Source organism: Carcharhinus amblyrhynchos, chromosome 28, assembly GCF_965287045.1.
Source record: "Carcharhinus amblyrhynchos chromosome 28, sCarAmb.v2.hapA, whole genome shotgun sequence".
NCBI lineage: Eukaryota > Metazoa > Chordata > Chondrichthyes > Carcharhiniformes > Carcharhinidae > Carcharhinus > Carcharhinus amblyrhynchos.
In genome coordinates, this window is record NC_137351.1 from 29,388,736 (window position 1) to 29,412,416 (window position 23,681).

The window sequence follows — 23,681 nt, forward strand, 5'->3', positions numbered from 1 at the left end:
AGGAAAACAGAAGCAAGACACAGTATAATCATAAAAGCTATTTATTTTAGAATACTGATTGTTCAATTAAATTATTCAAATTTGTTTACCATAAATCAATTTTCATATAAATTTATTCAAAGGTTATAGAAATAAGACATTCTAATTTTAAAGCAATGACAATGTGTGCAAGTAGCAGTACAAGTGGATTTGTACAATCAAGGCTATTTCTGTTTATTTCATTGACAAATGAGGAGATTGGGAAGCTGGGGTTTTTGTAAAGAGTAGGCATCAAACAAGTGGACAAGCAAATCAGGAGCTGGGCAAAATTGAAATATCTGATTGCTGGCAGACACTCATGAAGCTGTATTTCAGTTGATTGGTTATGATTACAGCTTGATGAATCTGGAGATTTTAGCCAAATGATGACAGGATTAAAGAACAAAAAAGAGTTTGGTGCACAACTTCTAAAATTTTGATAGCTGATAGATGGAAACTGTGTGTCAGGGTGGGGAGAAAGAGTAAAGAACACGAACCCAAATGAGAATAAAATTACAGGGTTGACACACTTTTGAAGGCCACTTCAATTATAAGTCAAAATTCACATCATTTCCCCACAGTTGATCACATCACTATTGGAGCACATTAACATTTTATGGCACTTGTGTATCATTTCTGTTTGATCAGACATCCCAATGAATCATAAGCCAAAAGTTTAAAACTTTCTGAATTTTACAATGCAGCAGTATTTTTGACAAAAGTGTGCCATGAGAGGCTATTTAAAGAGACCCATTACTGAGAACATCTATCTAAAGGAACGTTTACTTGGAAGGATTCATGTCCTTCGTATCTGAGGCGGAAAGTTTAACGGTTTACATTGAGATGTTAGAACTTCACTCCAAACCTGATTGTAATTGATTCAATGTTAGATTGCATTACCTGCTAAACAAAACTTTCAACTGGAGATGTCCAAAGATCAGTGCTGTTTTGCTCTAGAATAAGCCAGTGCTTAGTAGAGTTCTCAGAAGCTGGAATTATAATTATTGAAGCAGATTCTTGTTTTGAAGAAAAAAAATGTTTCTGAACATATTAAATAACTAGATGAATACAAGTTCTTGTTGTGCTTACAGAACACTTTGCACAAGGAAGTACTTTGTTAACAGAAACCTTTTGATGGCAAGATTACTTCACAAGGTAAACAGTCCCATTAAGCAGTCTCTCGTTTTTTTAAAAAAAATTCCCTCAAAACATTTTATGATCCCAAGATTAGTGTCACATTCAGTCATTAAAAAAAATGAAATCTATTCATCTGTTGAAAAATTTAGTTGATCATCTGAGGTTTGTACCGTGTCATTATAGTGCAGCCTGGGTCTTCATTCTCAATATGATTCTGAAAATCAAATCCACAGCACATAGTTACATATTTACAACTGACAATACTGACCACGGAACACTGAATTGAATTCAGGTGGCACAGTGGGTTAGCACTGCTGCTTTACAGCTCCAGGGACCTGGGTTCGATTCCTGGCTTGGGTCACTGTCTGTATGGAGTTTGCACATTCTCCCCATGTCTGCATGGGTTTCCTCCAGGTGCTCTGGTTTTAGGTGGGTTGGCTGTGCTAAATTGCCCCTTTGTTTCAGGAGGATTAGCTAGGGTAAATGCATGGGGTTATGGAGATAGGGCCTGGATGGTCAGTGCAGACTAGATGGGCCAAAAAGCCTCCTTCTGCACTGTAAGGATTCCATGATTCGTATCTCTGGATCAGTGAAAGGCAGGAATCAGCTCAAGTCGCAGCTCTGGGTGACCCCTGCTGGCCAGCCTGCAACTTGCAGCTGACTCTATCCTTTGCAGCAATTTGGTCAAAAAGTGCCCAGGAAAATACTGCTAGCTGAGAATGTGGGGCAGAGCAAGAAAGAGCACAAAAACCAGGCAACTGCAGAAAAATACGCAGCCCTACAGAAACAAACATGAACAAAGTTACGTACAGTTCCCAGATCAGCCCTCCCACCACCCATTTTAATGAGTAGTTCAGAAATATCACCGCAGTCTCTAACAGCAGAAAACCCAATGAGAATTGAACTTCGAGTGGCGTTTTCTCTTTTTTTTGCAGAGTGGCACAGCGAGTAGGAAAAACTTGGAAGCCACCACAGAATCATAGAAACCATACAGTGCAGGAGGCCATTCAGTCCTTTGAGTCTACATTGACCACAATCCCACCCCAGGCCCTATCCCCACACATTTACCTCACTAATCCCTCCGACCTACACATCCCAGGACACTAAGCGGCAATCTAGCATGGCCAATCAACCTAACCAGCACATCTCTCAAAATGAGAGGGGAAACTGGAGCACCCGGAGGAAACGCTCACAGTGACCCAAGCCGGGTCACTGTGGGGCAGCAGTGCTAACCACTGTGCCACTGTGCCACACCAGTGCCAAGGGCAGCTTCCTCTGCCCAGTTTTTAAGATCATGGAGTAAAGTTAGGGGGTGTGCCCATCCCACAACGTCATGCTTGCAAAGTAGCAGCTTAGTCTGTGAAATGTCAGGTGTTGACATGGACTGACAATCTTATAGCGGGAGGAGGGTGGGGGTGGCTAAAGCCTGATAATAAATGCATTCAAATAAAAGCAACCATTTCGCTGGAAAGCAGGATTCTCATTACACCATTGGTGGGCTGGCAATGACAACTGAATCATAGAACCCTACAGTGCAGAAAGAGGCCCATCGAGTCTGCACTGACCACAATCCCACCCAGGCCCTACGCATCCCAGGACACTAAGCATAGCCAATCAACCTAACCCGCACATCTTTGGACTGTAGGGGGAAACCAGAGCACCCGGAGGAAACCCACACAGAGACGAGGAGAATATGCAAACTCCACACAGTGACCCGAGCCAGGAATCAAATCCTGTGAAGCAGCAGTGTTAAACACTGTGCTACCGTGCCACCTTAGAGCGGAAAATCTCGCCGGTGTAATCCGCGGTTTACAATTCCCAAACGACTTCCCACTCCTGTTGCTAATTCAGCAACCCAAAAATGTGAATGGAAAATCCTAACACCCCTCCACCCCCCCCCTTAGTCTTTTTCCCATCATTGGTATTTTACCAATTAAAAAACTCTGGTACTTTACAAGCCTGTAGTTGAGAGTACAATGTTGTTCATTGGTGGTGGAACTACAAAAAAAAAGTAAAATAATCGCACAATATTGCAGAAATTTGAAAACTGAACATGGTGGGAAAAAAAACTCAGCAGGTCCGGCGACATCTGTGGAGAAATCGAGTTCACGGCTGGAATTCTGCACCCATCCCACCCCATGGCGGATTTTCTCGTGTCGAATGCAGACAGACCTTGGTCACCTGCAGGATCTTTCAGATCCACCTAAGTCCATGGGCTCTCATGTGGCTTGCCAGCTCCGCAGCCAGGGAACCCACTGCGAGGGGTCAACTTCACCAGGGCTGGAAGAGCTGGAAAATCCCTCCCAACATTTTGAGTCCATTGTGGCTTCTCTGGAATGATCACAGAACCCGATAGAAAGAGGCCATTCGGCCCATCAAGTCTGCACCGAACACAATCCCACCCAGGCCCGACCCCCATATCCCTACATATTATACCCACTAATCCCTCTAACCTACGCATCCCTGGACACCAAGGGGCAATTTCTCAGCATGGCCAATCAACCTAACCCGCACATCTTTGGACTGTGGGAGGAAACCGGAGTACCCGGAGGAAACCCACACAGACACGAGGAGAATGTGCAAACTCCACACAGTGACCCGAGCTGGGAATCAAATCCGGGACCCTGGAGCTGTGAAGCAGCAGTGCTAACCACTGTGCTACCGTGCCACCCTGAATGCAGAATCATATTGGACTCAAAACATTGAGTTGGGTTTTTACAAAGGAACCTTTTTGAAAAAACAAACAATCAGCTAGGACCTGATTCCATGAATCCCAATCCCATTCCTTGGGATTCCTGATTTTTACCAGGGCCTTTTAAAGGCTGTGGACTGGTTCGGGCCATGATCCCAGCCTCTGCATTCTGGACCTGGCTGGGATAGACACATCCTGCAATTTTGATGGAGTTGGGCCAGTTTTTCAGTTCAGAGTTGGGAGACATTGGAAACCATTGTCTGCAGGAGGAGACCATGTCCATGTCCCCCATTCAACCGCTCTGACCGTTCATACCAAGGTATACCCCCACCCAGTCCCTACTGCTCCTTGTGCCATCCATGCCAACATGTGGCAGTTCTATTCTCACTGACCAACTATTTACTGTATAGAACCAATAACTTTGTCCCTTTAAAAACTTTTATTCTGGGCAAATAAAAGTGTCAATCATCCAGACCCACAAAAGTATCAATTGCAGGAAGTGAAAGCATTTGAAACCTCTTAATTTGGTGTAAATTAACAGCTCTGATCATCCAAGCTTTTGTTTATCAAGCAATGTTTTCACTTCGTCTCAGGTTATTTCAACGGGCTAATAGATTTCTGGGCTCTGAATTAAGCTTCATTATGTATTCTTGGCTGAGAGCCCAGACATCCATTAAAGGACTAAAACACCTGAGCTTTGGGCTCTCTGCTTGATGCCATTAATTGCATAATGTTTATTTACACAAGCTGAAGAGGTTTCACGCACTTGAAGTTGCTGCTATTGGTAATTTAAATGTTTTGGATGATTGAAACATTTATTTTTCAATACAAAAATTTATTGGCCTCTAGTTAAAAACATTTTTTTTGAGAAAGTGTAAAGCTATCAATGGATGATCTTTCTTAAAGCTTTCTTTAAAATAAAACACATCTTGTCACTATAAGGTTAGTTGGTTCCAGAGGGTGTGGTGAGTGAATGGGTATGGAAGTGCCATATCTTGGAATGAGGGGCTACGTGTGGAGAACATTTTTTGCATGTGGGGGTCACAAGGTGGTCCAGATGGGGAATGGGGAGTGTGTAGAGAGGGATGAGGGGGCTTTTCTTCATTACAACTTTGACGGACTCCCACAGCGCTGAGATAGGCCTTTTAAACATCCCACCTCGACACCCGATTGCTTCCTCTGAACTCTTTCCCCAGCTGACTGGCCCAACTGCAGCCTGTACCCACCACTCCACAACGAAAATCCCACCTTTCTGGACACGTTCTGCTGAGGCAGGCAAGCCTGACTCTCTCCTAGATGATGATAACTAACCCCGTTAACTCTCCTTCACTCTCCACAGTTACCGCCATGCCAGAGCTTTTCCAGTAATTCACTTGTAATTTAAAACAGAAACCATCAGGAAGATTTCAGATTTTAAAATCAAGGAACATGAGAATCGCCGTAACAAAAAGCATAACACAAAAGATTCATCAATGATAGATTAGAACCAGCAAACTGATCCCTTCCAGTGACTCATGCCCATAATTTAATTTATTGCAAGCTGTGACCTCATCAAATCTACATTATAATTAACCAAGGCATTTTTATACAGATTTGATTTACTAATAAGAAGCAAAGATATGTTATTCACAGGATAAGAAGACAACAGTTTCATTCTGGAAAAAAGTCACTGAAAATTATCATATCTCTTCTAGTCCAAAAGGCACACCTATTTCCTTTTAGAATCCGGATCCATTTTATATTGCAGCAAATATAAAATTAAATGCATGATGTTTTTATACATGTTAAAATAATTTGTGACCTCACTCTTCATAAGGTGACCGTTTAACTCAAGCTATTAAACTTTCAGCATTCTTAAATGAACAAAAAGTGCCCAATGTTTGGATAAAACTCAGCCATTTTTGCTAATGCTAACTTAATAAACGGAATATATTTTATTCCATCTTTCAAATCCAAGAAAGGTGATTAATTTAAAATATACGAGATCCTGAGCAAAAGAACTCTTCATAACTAGTAAACGGAATCCTGCCTAACAAAAATATAAATATCTAACCATCCTTTCTTTTTTGTTCTCTCAAAATGAACTTCAAAACACTCAACTTTGGATTTAAACACTTCCTCATAAATAAATCTAATTTCTTTCTCTACCAATGAAACACTAATATGAATGGGGCCAGCCCACCACATCAAAAATGTGCTGGTTAAGTAAATTGGCCATACTAAATTCCCCCTTTGTGTACCCTTCCACAGTAACTTCATTACATTGCTAATGTAAGCCTACGTAGAACACTAATTAATAAACAAATAAATTGCCAATTAAGTAATTTTTGTACTGCCAATAAAAGGTCTATTCTCATACCAAACCCATAAACCATCTGAATAAATGAGGATGTCCCTACACTAACCTGCTCTGCCAACCAGTGCCCCCACACCAATCCGCTACATACTTCCTGAATCCACACCACACCATCCTGCCAACACAAGACAAAATACCCACAACAGATGAAAAGTCACCCCATGTCACCAGCTCCGGAAGCCCCCTCACACCACCCACCCTAACAGACACACATGGGAGATGAAAGTGCCAAGACAGGGGAGGGCAACAAACCACCCCCTCCAACACACACACACACCACTTTGACATCCACCCCAGCCCCCGGAAACACAGAAACCCCCAAGCGAGCAGCCCCCTCCTCCAAATACACACTACCTCCCCCCAGCCACCTAAAATATGACAGAAGCAGACCTTGTTTTCTTTCCCCTCTTTTCTCTTCTGCCACATGAGGGTACCCTCCCCCCCAATTCACCACCCCACATAAGAAAAAAACTAACATGAAAAGTAACATACAAGAAGAAAAAGGCCCAGGAGACAAGAAGACAACAAGATAAGGGCAAGGCATCACAGGGGGCAACAAGGGTTGGACGTGAGCTGTAAGAAAAGTGGCAGAGCACGAAGGACAGGGGACGTGTCCTCTCTCTGTCCGACCCCAAAAACCCAACTATTTCCTTTTAGAATCCGCGTCCATTTTATATTCCAGCAAACAATAAATTAAATCAAATGCATGAAATTCCCATGCATGTTAAAATAACTAGTGATTTTACGCTCAATAAGGTGGCCATTTAACTCAAGCTATTAAACATTCAGCACGCTTAAAAAAGTGCCCGACGTCTGGGTCAAACTCAGCTAGTTTTGCTAAACTCTAATGCTCACTCAATAAGCAGGACTTCTTTTCCATCTTGCAAGCCACATTACTAATATAACAGATATTAAAATCTCAATAGCAACTAGGAATTTTAAAAAATCCCCAGTTTAGTGAAAATATGAAACCATGACATGGATTAAAACAGAAGTTTCACTGTACAAGAGTTAAACCAAGCAAACACTGAACACCATCATACTCTACCTAAACTACCAATGCTTTAGAATCAACACAAGTCAAAAACATGAATTAAAAGGCAACTTGTAGTTCTAAATTATCATTGCATGCCAAATAGCATATACAACTAAGTGGACTAATGAACTGACTCAGCAGTACACTTAGCACGTATGTATTAATCTCAGGTCCTTCAAAACTTTTGCCCCATGTGTTAGCTTATCTTTCAAACAAAACATCAACCAGGGTTGGAGGTCCACAATATAATCCACCCTGACCATTTGAAAAGACACAACTGGGACTTGCTGAAGTCTGGATCCCTAAAGCTCCGGGAAAAGTGTGAATAAAACTGGATGCCAGGACGCTGTTTGCCAAGACCATCAGAATCAGAAGTGAAGGAAAGTCATTGGAGTGAAAAACAACACTTTTTGTTTTCGAGCAGGGAGAAGAAATGAACCATGTCATAGAAACTATAACAAAATGAAATTGGATTTCTCAATAAACGTCTCCACGTAAATCAGTCTAAACACCAAAGGTGCCAGTATATGCTGAATGGGAAGTTTATCCAACTGGACATCATACAACACGACCCAGTCATTTACGAGTTTACTCATTATGTAACCACGTCTCCCCTGTACCACTCCTGATATTTCCAGCAGTAATTGCATCTGCGACAGTAATGCCAGTAATAATTTCAAATGTTTGCATGTATCAGGGCAGCTTCCTTATTTAATCACAGCTGGCATGATTCACAGTCGACTTACCTTGGGAGTTAAAAGGTGAGAATGTCATTTCCAAGCCAAGGTTGAGCGGTAACAAGCATACCAGGCAGCAAAGCAGACAGCAACCCCCCAACCAACTTTCAGTCCGACTGTTATTTCATATAAAAGTATATGAAAGTTTTATGAACTTTGATATAAATTGGACACAGCCTGCAACAATAATGATCCAAAACCATCAGTGGAGTTATTAAACTCCAGCCGATTTGTTACCTCACCAGACCTTAACTTTAGTCCATCCTAAACGAGCCACAAAACACCAGGAGATTTGATTCCCGGTGCTGCTGTGTTAACTGTTCTGAATTGGGTTGACAAGTAAGGGCATGGGAAATTGGTCCCAGTACCCCTGGGAATGGTGTTCTACTCTTTAGCATCCTGCGACTCATCGCGTGTGGTTGCATATCAGCTGAGGAAAGGATTGGAATCAATCATGATGGCACAGTGGGTTAGCACTGCTGCCTCACAGCGCCAGGGACCCGGGTCTGATTCCCAGCTCGGGTCACTGTCTGTGTGGAGTTTGCACATTCACAGAATCATAGAAACCCTACAGTGCAGAAAGAGGCCCTTCGGCCCATCGAGTCTGCACCGAACACAATCCCACCCAGGCCCTACCCCCACATGCCTACATATTATACCCACTAATCCCTCTAACCTACACATCCCTGGACTCTAAGGGCCAATTTCTTAGCATGGCCAATCAACCTAACCCACACATCTTTGGACTATGGGAGGAAACCGGAGCACCCGGAGGAAACACACGCAGACATAAGAACATAAGAAATAGGAGCAGGAGTAGGCCATCTAGCCCCTCGATCCTGCTCTGCCATTCAATAAGATCATGGCTGATCTGAAGTGGCTCAGTTCCACTTTCCCGCTTTCTCCCCATAACCCTTAATTCCCTTGTCTACCAAAAGCCTATCTACCCGTGTCTTAAATATATTTAGCGAGGCAGCCTCCACCACTTCAACGGGCAGAGAATTCCAGAGATTCACCACCCTTTGAGTGAAGAAGTTCCTCCTCAACTCCATTGCAAACTGTCCCCCCCCTTATCTTGAGGCTGTGCCCCCTAGTCCTGCTGTCCTTTCTGAGCGGGAAGAACCTCTCCACCTCTACCCTATCCATCCCCTTCATCATCTTGTACATCTCAATAAGATCCCCCCCTCATCCTTTTAAACTCCAACGAGTACAAGGCCAGTCTATTCAGCCTCTCTTCATAGTTCAACCCCCTCAACTCCGGTATCAGCCTAGTGAACCTCCTCTGCACTCCCTCCAAGGCCAAAATATCCTTGTGCAGGTGCGGCGACCAAAACTGCACACAGTACTCCAGCTGCGGCCTCACCAGTGCCCTGTACAGTTGCAAGACCTTCCTACTTTTATATTCAATCCCCCTCGCTATGAAGGCCAGCATCCCATTTGCCTTCCTGATCACCTGCTGCACCTGTAGGCTGGGTTTTTGCAACTTATGCACAAGGACCCCCAAGTCCCTCTGCACCTTAGCATGCTGCGGCTTTTCGCCCTTTAAATAGTAGTCCCTTCTACTATAATTCCTGCCAAAGTGGATAACCTCACACTTGCCAACATTGTATTCCATCTGCCAGGTCCTCGCCCACTCGCTTAGTCTATCTAGATCCCTCTGCAGACTTTCTACACCCTCCGCACAATTTGTTTTTCCACTTATCTTTGTGTTATCAGCAGATTTTGACACCCTACACTCAGCTCCCTCCTCCAGATCATCTACATAAATGGTAAATAGCTGAGGCCCCAGCACCGATCCCTAGGGCACTCCACTAGTCACCAACTGCCAATCCGAATAGTACCCATTGACACCTACTCTCTGCCTCCTATTAGACACCCAATCCTCTATCCACGCTAACACCTTACCCCCAACTCCATGCCCTGTAACCTTCTGTAACAACCTTTTATGCGGCACCTTATCAAACGCCTTCTGAAAACCGAGAAACACCACATCCACCGGTTCCTCTCCATCCACCGCACTAGTCACATCCTCATAGAATTCCAATAAATTCGTAAGACATGACTTCCCCTTAATGAATCCGTGCTGCATCTGCCCTATGAAACAATTCTTCTCAAGGTGCCTCGCTATTTCTTCTTTGATGACGGATTCAAGCATTTTTCCTACAACAGATGTCAAACTAACTGGCCTATAATTCCCTGCCTTCTGCCTGCTACCCTTTTTAAACAGCGGCATAACATTAGCCGTTTTCCAATCTTCTGGCACTTCCCCAGAATCCAGCGAGGTTTGGAAAATAATCACTAAGGCATCCACTATCACATCTGCCATTTCCTTCAGAACCCTGGGATGCATTCCATCCGGTCCTGGGGACTTGTCCACCATCAGTCCCACTAGTCTATCGAGCACTACCTCTCCAGTGACAGTGATCGCATTCAGGCCCTCAACTCCTACCATCCTTCTATCTTTAATACCCGGCAAACTATTCGCGTCCTCCTCCGTGAAGACCGAGGCAAAAAAACTTAGTTAAGGCCTCAGCCATTTCCTCATCCCCCACCACTAAATCCCCTCTCATCCTCTAAGGGTCCAACATTCACCCTAGCCAGCCTCCTTCTCTTTATATATTTATAAAAACTCTTAGTATCCTTTTTTATATTTAGTGCTAGTTTAGCTTCATAGTCTAGCCTTCCTTTATCAACTTCTTCATCATTCTTTGTTGATTTTTAAACGTCTCCCAATCCTCTACTCGCCCACTACTTTTAGCCACTCTAAACGCATCAGCTTTTAATTTAATACTCTCCTTTATTTTCTTCGTTAACCACAGCTGATTATCCCTTCTCCTACCATCCTTCTTTACCATCGGAATAAATTTCTGCTGAGCACCAAGAAAGATCCTCCACTGTTCCTCAGCAGTCCTACCGACCAATCTGCGCCCCCAACCTGCATTTGCCAATTCCTCTCTCATCCTATCGTACTCCCCTCTGTTCAAACAGAGGACACAGGTCCGGGACCCTACTTTCTCATCCTCCATCTGCATCAAAAACTCAACCATACAACGATCGCTCTTTCCAAGAGGATCCCTCACAACAAGGTCCCTAACTCTACCTGCCTCATTACGTAACACCAGATCCAAGACAGCTCGCTCCCTCGTCGGCTTCAGCACACATTGTTCAAGGAAGCTATCCCGGCAGCATTCCAAGAACTCTTCCTTAAGCCCACCGTGTCCAACATGGGTCAATCGATCAATATGTAGATTGAAATCCCCCATAATTATCGCTGTTCCATGTCTACATGCATCATTTATTTGGGTGTTCATAGCCCGCCCCACCTCCAGGTCATTATTTGGGGGCCTACAGACCACACCCAGCAGCGTCTTCCTCCCCTTGCTGTTCCTTAGCTCCACCCACAACGATTCCACGTTCTGCTCTTTGCGCCTATATCTTCCCTTACTACCACCCTGATACTATCCCTAACCAGCAGAGCTACCCCTCCCCCTCCCCCTCCCCCTTTTTCCTCCCTTCTATCCTTCCTAAACACTTGATACCCCTGGACATTCAGCTCCCAGTCCCTGTCACCCTGCAACCACGTTTCCGTAATGGCCACCAGATCATATCCAATTGTGCTGATCTGCGCCACCAGCTCATTCACTTTGTTCCGAATGCTTCGTGCATTCAGATAAAGTGTCTTTATCCCAGCCTTTATCTGGACACTACCAACCTTTCTCATGCCCCCTACTCCCTTTATTATTGGGACATCCTTGACCTCTTCCCATACCTCTACCCTCTCTTTTACTGTAGACACTGTAATTTCACCTACCCCTGCACCCTGCACCCACACCCGCAACGCCCCCCCCCCCCCCCCACCACCACCACTCCAATTAGTTTAAAGCCCTATCTACAGTCCTAGTTATACGATTCGCCAGGACTCTGGTCCCAGCACGGTTCAGACCAACACCATCCCATCTAAACAGGTCCCACCTGCCCCAATACTGGTGCCAATGCCCCATAAATTCAAAATCATTCCTCCCACACCAATCCCCGAGCCACCCATTCATCTCTTTAATCCTAACTACCCTACGCCCATCTGCACACGGTTCAGGTAGTAATCCAGAGATAACCACCTTGTCGGTTCTGCTTTTTAATTCCATTCCCAGCTTTTCATACTCCCTCTCCAGATCCTTAGTCCCCAATTCGCCTATGTCGTTGGCACCCACATGTACCACAACAACTGGATTCTCGCCCTCCCACTCCAGGTTCCTCTGCAGCCCAGATGAGACATGAGGAGAATGTGCAAACTCCACACAGACAGTGACCCGAGCCGGGAATCGAACCCGGGATCCTGGAGCTGTGAAGCAGCAGTGCTAACCACTGTGCTACCGTGCCGCCCCCGTGTCTGCGTGGGTTTCCTCCGGGTGCTCCGGTTTCCTCCCACAGTCTGAAAGACGTGCTGGTTAGGTGCTTTGGCCATGCTAAATTCTCCCTCAGTGTTCCCTGACAGGCGTTGGAGTGTGGTGACTAGGGGATTTTCGCAGTAACTTCATTGCAGTGTTAATGTAAGCCTACTTGCGACAAATAAGTGAACTTTAGCTTTAGTTGGGCAAGGTACAGGTGGTGAAGAACATCTGTTTGACCATAGTCCAGCATGAGCTGGTGTTAGAAAATGAGTTCATAATGACAAATAAAGTTAGATGTCTCAATATTCATTTAAACTATTTTGACGGTGACTTTGTGAGAACTTTAGTGGGGCTTTGATTTAATTGTCTCACTTCTGACTGTTATCCACAGAAGACTAGAAAAACACGATTCTGCAGCAAAATGTCACGCTCAGCTTTCAACTCTGTCTCCAGAGCAACTTACTCAGTAGAAAAAGAAATCTAATGTCAACAATTCAGGGAATGTTTTTTGTGATAACCTTGGAATAAATAGGCCAAACATCAGAGCAGAAAATGAAAAAGATTTAGTCTATTCTATTTCATACACGATGAGGGTAACAATGTCTAATTGATTTTTTATTTCCATGGCTCCAAAGTTCTCTTAGAACCACAGATGCTGTCAGACCTGCTGAGATTTTCCAGCATTTTCTGGTTTTGTTTCCTCGGTGGCACAGTGGTTAGCACTGCTGCCTCACAGCTCCAGGGACTTGGGTTCAATTCCGGCCTCAGGTGACTGTGGAGTTTGCACATTCTCCCCGTGTCTGCATGGGTTTCCTCCGGATGCTCCGGTTGCCTCCCACGGTCCAAAGCTGTGCAGGTTAGGTTGCCTGGCCACGCTAAATTGACCCTAATATCAGGGGGATTAGCAGATAGGGTTATGGGGATAGGGTCTGGGGAGGATTGTTGTCAGTGCTGGCCTGATGGGCCAAATTCTTTCTGGTCATGTCACAGCTTGGTATGGCTCCTGCTCTACCCAAGACCGCAAGGATCTACAAAAAGTTGTGAATGCAGCCCAATCCATCATGCAAACCAGCCTCCCATCCACTGACTCTGTCTACACTTCCCGCTGCCTCAGCAATGTAGCCAGCATAATTAAGGACGCCATGCACCCAGACATTCTCTCTTCCACCTTCTTCTGTCAGGAAAAAGATACAAAAGTCTGAGGTCATGTACCAATCGACTCAAGAACAGCTTCTTCCCTGCTGCCATCAGACTTTTGAATGGGCTTACTTCTGATTAAGTTGATCTTCCTCTATGCCCTAGCTATGACGATAACACTAGTTTATAGTCATATGAAGCTTTGTGATCTGATTAGGGATACGCAGCATGGCTTTGATCAGGGGAAGTCTTGCCTTACGAATCTGATAGAATTTTTTGAAGAGGTGACAAAAACGGTTGACAATGGGCGAGCTGTTGATGTCATCTGTATGGATTTCAGTAAGGCGTTTGACAAAGTCCCTCACGGTAGGCTGGTAGAAAAGGTTAAGGCACATGGGATACAGGGACAGGGATCTAGACGGATTGAAAACTGGCTAGGCAACAGGAGACAGAGAGTAGTAGTGGAAGGGTCCTTTTCTGGCTGGAGGTCTGTCACCAGTGGTGTGCCGCAGGGCTCAGTACTGGGACCTCTTCTCTTCGTAATATATATAAACGACTTGGAAGAGGGCGTACGTGGTGTGATCAGCAAGTTTGCAGATGACACCAAGTTGGCAGGATTGTTGGATAGTGAGGAGGATTGTCAGGTGACACAGCAGGACAGAGATAGGCTGGTATATTGGGCAGATAGATGGCAGATGGAATTTAATCCTGACAAATGCGAGGTGATGCATTTTGGAAGGAATAATGCAGGGAGGAGTTACATGATAAAAGGTAGACCAATTAAGAGCATAGAAATGCAGAGTGACCTGGGAGTGCAACTGCACAAGTCTCTGAAGGTGGCAACCCAGGTGGAGAAGGTTGTGAAGAAAGCTTATGGAATGCTAGCCTTTATAGGAAGGGGTATAGAGTATCCTTCAGTTGTACAGAACGTTGGTTAGACCGCATTTGGAGTACTGCGTCCAGTTCTGGTCACCTTACTACTGGAAGGACGTGGAGACCCTGGAGACAGTGCAGAGGTGGTTTACCAGGATGCTGCCTGGTATGGAAGGACTGGGTTATGAGGAAAGATTGGGTAAACTGGGGCTCTTCTCCTTAGAAAGACGGAGATTAAGGGGGGATCTGATAGAGGTGTATAAAATAATGAAGGGTATAGATAGAGTCAACAGTGGCAGGCTTTTTCCTAGATTGGGGACAAATATCACGAGGGGTCACGAGCTAAGGGTGAGGGGGGAGAAGTATAATTTGGATACGAGAGGGAGGTTTTTCACACAGAGGGTCGTGGGGGTATGGAATGCACTACCAAGTAAAGTGGTGGAGGCAGGCACGCTGGACTTGTTTAAGGTTTACTTAGATAGGCACATGAGTGAAACGGGAATGGAGGGTTATAGGAGACGGTTTTCAAAAGGGTCAGAGCCTCGGAACGATACTGGAAATCTAATGCTACATGTTAATGTCTTCTCTCTTTTAATCCGCAGGTGCGTCAGTCCACCTTGTTGTCTAACGAGGGGCATGCACACGGTGGGTCGTGCGTGGGCTGCTCTTGGATGTTTCAAGAGTGGCCTAGTACTTCGTGTCATCGTGTGTGCTTAAACCTGGACCAGCAGATGGGCACCACAACAGCTCAGTGACTATCACTGCTTGCTGTGCAGACACATGGATTTGGGCCAGCGTCTGTGGGAGTTTGCGCATTCTCCCTGTGGCTGCGTGGGTTTCCTCTGGTTTCCTCCCACACCCCAAAGATGTGCTGAATGGGTAACAAATTGTCCCTAAACTATTCTCCCCTGAATCTGGTTTCCAATGGGGGTACCATACGCATACACACGGGTCAAGGTAGGTGTAGGAAAATGCTTTGTTAAGATGGTGGCGCGGGCTCGTTGGGCCGATGGGTCTGTTTCCCGTGCTGGGTTGTTCTTTGTACTACATTCTGCACTTCCTCGTTTCCTTCTCTATGAACGGTATGCTTTGTATGTACAGCACACAAGAAACAATATTTTTCACTGTATGTTAATACGTGACAATAATAAATCAAATCAAATGGCCTCCCTCTGCTCTACAGAGATTGTACGATCTCATCTTTGGCTCTTTTGCCAATGATCTTACAACTGTATCCACAAGTTTCTGACGCTTTGCCAATTGAAATGGTTTCACCGTTCATCTTATCAATAGCCTTGGTGATTTTGTACAGCTTCATTAAATCATTCCTCAATATCTCAGATTGAAAGAGAAAAATCCTTTCTTATCTGATTTTGTCACATAACTGAAGCATCCAGAGCTAGTACCATTCTAGTCAATCTCTGCCACACCACCCCCAAGGTCTCAAAATCCTTGCAAAAGTGCAATGCTTGGTGTGTTTGTGACCTTGTACGATAGGCCTTGATGACTAAAGGAAGAGCTCGAGTTTCCAATCCTCCACATCTGGCTCTACCCAGGAGGTACCCATCCTCCACATCTGGCTCTACACAGCCTACGCCCAGGCATTGATGTATCATTTGAACTTTGGGGATGTTGGGAGGAACGTTCCCATAATTTCTCCAGAAGCATGGTTGTTTTCAGGCCAAATCTTCAGCCACTCTGATAACAAGCAACCAGTCCAGGGGCATAGGGCCTGATAGAGCCAGCAAGGCCAGCTCCACAGAAATTGGGATGCCATCTTAAAGGATCCCCAAACAGCACTGAACTTGAACTCCCCCACCCTATCATGGCATGGAGGGCCCCACCGCCACCACAAGCAGAGGGGTGACACCCCTAACCACCACCACAAAGGTATTGGGGGCTTCCCCTTTGACCACTCAAGATATCCAGGGATTTTCCACCTCCTCCCTTCTCCCACCCAAAATTATTACAAATCAAAACGGGAACGTACATAACACTTGGAATGTAAATATAAGATACAGAAGTATTTGATGCTCACCCGCTTTGATCATGGCTAATTAGGATTACTATTTCAAACTTATTCTTTCTTTTGGTTACACATGGTCTTGTACTTCACTGCATTTCAGAATAGCAGAACAGAAAGATCCACTCCACATACCTGCATACTAAAACTTGGTCATATTATCAAATTTGTTTTGTATTACATTTTATATACCTGATGATAGACAGCTTTCATTTGAATCTTCAAACTGTTGGACCGTCGTCGTCATTGCCTCTTCGAGATCTACTTCCCGATACTCCGCACTCAAGACTCCATCTGGACATCTCCTGTGAAATCAGCAGCGTTAGTTGAAGCAGGGTATTTTGGCCAAAAAAGTCAGGCATTCCACAGAGCTATGAACAGGTTAAAGGCAGTCCCTAAAGATGCTATTACACAGGATCTTGTTAAATTATCCTCACTGGATTCTTGTCTGTTTTATATCTAAAAAAGGGATTTGTAGCTTACCCAAGCCCAGAAATGAATTCCAGGCTTTCAACAACTCTAGTCACTGTAAATTTCTAATACAATTTTACTTTGGCCTTGAACAATTAATTCTTGTGGCAGAATTATTCCCCACAGACATCAAATTATGTGAAAAGGTTAGTCAGTGGAGACACACGTTTCAAATATTTGCTTCTTATATAGAGATTTTGCAGGGAATCTTAAACTGATACAACGTCATGGTAAATTACACACGATTTTGGAATCCTCACTCAACCAGTTACATATTTATCTCAACTGATTCTTCCCTGCCTTAAATCTTGCACCTTTGGTCACCGGCTCGTCAAGGTTGCGTGACACAGCGGCAACATTTTGTTTGATAATGCTTCTGCAATGTTCCTTGGGCCACTATACTGTATTTGTGTAGTTAAATGCTGCAATATCTACCTCTGTTGATATAGTGTGAAGCTATTTGTATGAGAATCAGGAAAATAGTGCATTGATTGAAGTAAACCAGGAAACCATTAAAGAAATCAAAATTCAACTCGACAGCTGACCCCACACCAACAACTTGTCAGGAATGGGTGGCCAAAAATAAAACCAGCCACCCAGCTTATTTCTATATTCAGTCCGTAGACCTCAAGATTACTGCTCTTGAGATGCGTATCCACATACCCTTTCAATGTTTTGAATATTCTGCCCCTAAGACTCTTTCAGGCAATGAATTTCAGACCATGATCATTCCCTAGGCAGATTTTGTTCCCTCATCTCTTCCCTAATCTAATCTTACTAATCCACCTCTTTAAATCAATGCCCCCTAGCTACAGACCTCTCTGCTAACGTAAATCGATCCTTCACATCCACTGTATCCAGGCCCCTCGCAATTTTGTACACATTTCTCTAACAGGAGGAATGGTTTCATACATTTTATTAAATCAGGCCTATTAGGCTCTTAGGGTTTATAGTAATTGAGAATTTCCATTGGAAAATAGGAGCAACAAATTTCAGGTTAAAAACGCAAGTTTTCCCCGTTAAACCTTTCTCGGAATTTAGAATTGATAATTTCTCAAGCTCTTTCTAAAAAAAAAGTTACTCATAGATTCTTGTACAATCTCACTACCAACTAGGAAAACTAGAGGATACAAATATTTCTTTTATCACTTTATTTTGACTCAAGGTACCAATAATCTGCTCTGGTACCAATTCAGTTATGCTCTCCTACGCTATATTCCTATTACTGGCTGTCCATTGCATTCTGTAAAGATATTATTAGCAGACTATAGAATCTCCTTTTTCAAAGTGCCACTGAAAGGTTTGCTGGTTGCGGTGGTATATCAGACTGGATATAAAATGAATGCTGTGTCATCTTAAAAACAGATTAAGAAAGCAAAATAGGGCGGTAATATTTGAGACCGAGTTACTGCAAACAGTGCATTTATATCGATACATGTTGCTTTGCATTAATGCACCATTTATTGCACACACCTCTCCACTGTAACTGAGGAGAGTCACACGGATATCATCTCCTGCTCCCCAGGATCTCTGTCCCCTCCACACCAAATCAGCCGGAGAGCGTTGGGAAGCACGAGCACTTCCAGCCCAGATCTAAAAAAGAAAGATAATAACTTAAACAATGTTACTTCAAGATCCGCACTGTTAAATTTGCACTGCTAACGAAATGCACAATTCTAGCAAAATGTCAAAGCCATTGTATTTTTCTGTCACAAGTAGGCTCGCATTAATGCTCCAGATTTCAGCAACTTAAAAAAAAATCAGAAAACATAAGAACATAAGAAATAGGAGCAGGAGTAGGCCATCTAGCCCTTCGAGCCTGCCCCGCCATTCAATAAGATCATGGCTGATCTGTCGCTGCTCAGTTCCACTTTCCCGCCCTCTCCCCATAACCCTTAATCCCCTCTCTTATCAAAAACCCATCAACCCGCGTCTTAAAAATATTTAGCGAGGTAGCCTCCACCACTTCAACGGGCAGAGAATTCCAGAGATTCACCACCCTTTGAGTGAAGAAGTTCCTCCTCAACTCCGTTCTAAACCGCCCCCCTTTTATCTTGAGGCTGTGCCCCCTAGTCCTACTGTCTTTTTTGAGTGGGAAGAGTCTTTCCACCTCTATCCTATCCATCCCGTTCATCAGCGTGGATAGAGGATTGGTTGTCAAATAGGAGGCAGAGAGTGGGGGTCAACGGGTGCTATTCGGATTGGCGGATGGTGACTAGTGGAGTGCCCCAGGGGTCGGTGCTGGGGCCTCAGCTTTTTACCATTTATATAGATGATCCGGAGGAGGGAACCGAGTGTAGAGTGTTGAAATTTGCTGATGACACCAAGATTGGGGGAACGGCAAATTGTGCGGAGGGTGTGGAGAGTCTGCAGAAGGATCTAGATAGGCTGGGTGAATGGGCCAGGAAATGGCAAATGGAATTTAATGTTGGCAAGTGTGAGGTGGTCCACTTTGGTAGGAAGAATGGTAGGAAGGACTATTACTTACGGGGCGAAAAGCTGCAGCAGGCGACGGTGCAGAGGGACCTCGGGGTCCTTGTGCATGAGTCGCAAAAACCCAGCTTGCAGGTGCAGCAGGTGGTCAGGAAGGCGAATGGGATGCTGGCCTTCATAGCGAAGGGGATTGAATATAAAAGTAGGGAGGTCTTGCTGCAGCTGTATAGGGCATTGGTGAGGCCGCAACTGGAGTACTGTGTGCATTTTTGGGCGCCGCACCTGCGCAAAGATATTTTGGCCTTGGAGGGAGTGCAGAGGAGGTTTACTAGGCTGATACCGGAGTTGAGGGGGTTGAGCTATGAGGAGAGGCTGAATAAACTGGGCTTGTACTCGTTAGAGTTTAGAAGAATGAGGGGAGATCTCATTGAGACGTATAAGATGATGAATGGGATGGATAGGATAGAGGTGGAAAGACTCTTCCCGCTCAAAAAAGACAGTAGGACTAGGGGGCACAGCCTCAAGATAAAAGGGGGGCGGTTTAGAACGGAGTTGAGGAGGAACTTCTTCACTCAAAGGGTGGTGAATCTCTGGAATTCTCTGCCCGTTGAAGTGGTGGAGGCTGCCTCGCTAAATATTTTTAAGATGCGGGTTGATGGGTTTTTGATAGGAGAGGGGATTAAGGGTTATGGGGAGAGGGCGGGAAAGTGGAACTGAGCAGCGACAGATCAGCCATGATCTTGTTGAATGGCGGGGCAGGCTCGAAGGGCTGGATGGCCTACTCCTGCTCCTATTTCTTATGTTCTTATGTTCATCTTATACGTCTCAATGAGATCTCCCCTCATTCTTCTAAACTCTAACGAGTTTATTCAGCCTCTCCTCATAGCTCAACCCCCTCAACTCCGGTATCAGCCTAGTGAACCTCCTCTGCACTCCCTCCAAGGCCAAAATATCTTTGCGCAGGTGCGGCGCCCAAAACTGCACACAGTACTCCAGCTGCGGCCTCACCAATGCCCTATACAGCTGCAGCAAGACCTCCCTACTTTTATATTCAATCCCCTCGCTATGAAGGCCAGCATCCCATTCGCCTTCCTGACCACCTGCTGCACCTGCAAGCTGGGTTTTTGCGACTCATGTACAAGGACACACCAAACACTTTTAGAATAGTAACAACAAGCAAAAGAAAATTAACCAAGTAGTTGATGATCTGTTTAAATAGGTGAAGTCCCATTGTGACAATACTGTGCCTTTTACAAAATGTATTCATATCATGCTTCTGGTGGGGAGTAGGTTTAAAATTCAACTCTGTTTACACAATGCTGCACCAAGCAGCGCACATGTTGAGAATGCAGGCTTATAATTGATCTTAGTTGATGGCTATTTTTGTTTTAATCTGAGTCAATGCATTTTTATTTTCTTTCCCTGCCTGGGGTTTCAAAGTAGGGTTCAGTTACGCTGCTTGAAAAGAGACAGATGTGCTGACGGCTTACAGGGAAAAGGAGGCAGTTTCTACTTGGTTCTGAAAGAACCAAGTGGTTTCTCTCTCTCTTTGTCTGGAGGCTACTGTTTTGGAGCTGTCAGAAGACAGGTGTCTCTCTCTCTCTCTCTGGGGGTGGGGGAAGAAAACATAAACCTGTTTTGTTTGTTAACTGATTTTGAAGATGAATTTAAGTCTCTATGGGGAACACTGTTTAAATTGGAACTAATAGATTAGCAGTTTAAAAAAAAGTATGTTGTCTTGTTTAAGTATTTCAATTGATAAAAGTTAAGCTGAGATTTCATAGAATCCCAAATGCAGAAAGAGGCCATTCGGTCCATTGAGTCTGCACAGACAACAATCCCACCCAGGCCCTATACTGTAACCCCACATAATAACCCCTCTAACCTACATATCCTGGGATACTAAGGGGCAATTTAGCATGGCCAATGTGCCTAACCTGTGCATCTTTGGACAGTGGGAGGAAACCAGGGCACACAGAGGAAACCCCCACGCAGACACAGGGAGAACGTGCAAACTCCACACAGACAGTGACCCAAGCCAGAAATCATCCCCAGCACCGTGAGGCAACAGTGCTAACCACTCTGCCACCCCTAATACATTCATTATAATTCAACTCTATCATTAAAAAAAGTTGATTCGATAAAGCTTCCTAGTGTGTCAATGGAATCATACTTGGAGTGAAACACCTTATCTTCAACTAGTGCCAAGATAAATAAAAAAGTTTGGGGTAAAGTTAGGCTTCAGAACATACTTTGAGGTTTCTGCTCAGGTAGCCTAACTCCACCCTGCTGCTGAACATCTGGCATGTAAAACAAAAATCAGCATTTAATCAAAAGTACATGCAATGGAAAGGAAAGGACCTCTTTTCTGTGTTGTGAAACTGAGTCAGCATGCTTTACATGCTACAGACCTTTCCTGGATCAACAAACGTATTTTCGTGAAAGATCTCTCTTTTTTAAACACATTTTCTGGGTGGGTAGTCACTGCAGAAGCACTAATGCCCACACACGTGCCACTTTGGAGCTTTAAGGACACTTGCAGCACACAAAAGAATGGGTGCCAACAAGTCCAATCCACTGCCATTTGATTTTTGTAAAAGGTAATAACTTTTGACAAAATTCCCACGTTACAATCTTTTTTACAACTACAAACCCCCTTTCTCATGTTAGGCAGCTGCTGGGGAAAAAAAAGGGCGAGGAAAAAAGATGCAAGGAAATTATTACAAGATGAATCCATCTAAATTCAGTTGATAGTTGGAAACTCAGGGAAATTTATCAGTTACCCTGATACCTACATTACTCACAGCATTCTTGGAGCGTGGAGTTTCCATGCAATTGAACAAGTGATTGCTTTCATGTTTCCAGTAAAGTACATTGTATACTGCTAAAAACTGTTTGTATTGAAAGCATTACAGCTCTCGGTGAATACTTACTTTTACTGCTTGGCCAGCTCTAAGTGTAAAACGTGGAGGAAACTTGTATGTAATCGAGGGCTCACCGTCGAGTTGTCTTACTATGGTCCATCCACTTAATGACTGATCCTACAAGGATATTACAAAATTTGGAAGTTTAACGTTCATTAAAACAATAACAATTTCATAGAATTCTTCCAGTGGAGGAGGCCATTCATCCCATCTAGACTGCACCAATTCTCCAACAGAGCATCTTACCCATGTCCTGTCCCCGTAACCCACCATATTTACCCCGCTAATTCCTCCAGCCTATACATCTTGGGACACTAATTTCTGCACCAGACTAATTTTTCACACAGTTGTTTTCAGAGAAAAATATAAAATACCTTTCATTAAAACTTGTAATTTGTTCTAACTTCTTAAAAAATTAACTCAATTATAGCAGGCATGTTACCTTTGTTACATGTAAAGAACAAAGAGCCTGCCCCGCCATTCAATAAGATCATGGCTGATCTGAAGTGGCTCAGTTCCACTTGCCCGCTTTCTCCCCATAACCCTTAATTCCCTTGCCTACCAAAAACTTATCTACCCGTGTCTTAAATATATTTAGCGAGGTAGCCTCCACCACTTCAACGGGCAGAGAATTCCAGAGATTCACCACCCTTTGAGTGAAGAAGTTCGTCCTCAACTCCGTTCTAAACTGCACCCCCCCTTATCTTGAGGCTGTGCCCTCTAGTCCTGCTGTCCTTTCTGAGTGGGAAGAATCTCTCTACCTCTATCCTATCCATCCCTTTCATTATCTTATACATCTCTATAAGATCCTCCCTCATCCTTCTAAACTCCAACAAGTACAGACCCAGTCTATTTAATCTCTCTTCATAGTCTAACCCCCTCATCTCCGGTATCAGCCTAGTGAACCTCTTCTGCACTCCCTCCAAGGCCAAAATATCCTTACGCAACTGCGGCAATCAAAACTGCACACAGTACTCCAGCTGCGGCCTCACCAATGCCCTGTACAGTTGCAGCAAGACCTCCCTGCTTTTATATTCTATACCCCTCGCTATAAAGGCCAGCATCCCATTCGCCTTCTTGATCACCTGCTGCACCTGCAGACTGGGTGTTTGTGATTCATGCACAAGGACCCCCAGGTCCCTCTGCACCGTAGCATGCTGCAGCTTTTTGCCCTTTTGTAATGTGTAATGTGTAACTGTTGCGTTACAATACTCAGTAAACAGTCTTGCTTCTGCCATTGTACTAGATAGCAGTGTTCAAGACACAAGTTGTTGGCAAAAGCTCATTTCACCCCAATCCTCATTCTGTTCCTCGTGCACAAAGACCAAATTGGTCTAAACGTCCTGGCCCACCCTAAAGACCAATAAAGCAACAGCTCTTTTCTGATGTAAACAGAAATCTACAGAGGATTTAAGCAAATTACTGCGGATGCTGGAATCTGAAACCAAAAGAGAAA

General features: G+C 44.3%; 1 protein-coding gene and 1 long non-coding RNA gene across 2 annotated transcripts in view; both read right to left on the reverse strand.

The window, feature by feature from the left end:
* Positions 1–27: 27 nt before the first annotated feature.
* LOC145359471 (uncharacterized) lies at positions 28–16,704 on the reverse strand. Its single transcript, XR_013889587.1, has 2 exons — positions 16,590–16,704; positions 28–1,369 (listed from the first exon to the last, which is right to left on the reverse strand). It is a non-coding gene; the product is annotated as an uncharacterized LOC145359471 (long non-coding RNA).
* Positions 16,705–18,150: 1,446 nt separating this feature from the next.
* The window catches only part of LOC145359438 (lamin-B3-like), a 48,588-nt gene continuing 43,057 nt past the window's right edge, over positions 18,151–23,681 (reverse strand). Inside the window, 3 exon segments of the mRNA XM_080213986.1 lie at positions 18,151–18,222; positions 18,342–18,461; positions 22,235–22,342. Of these exon segments, the coding sequence (XP_080070112.1) occupies positions 18,151–18,222; positions 18,342–18,461; positions 22,235–22,342 (300 nt within the window).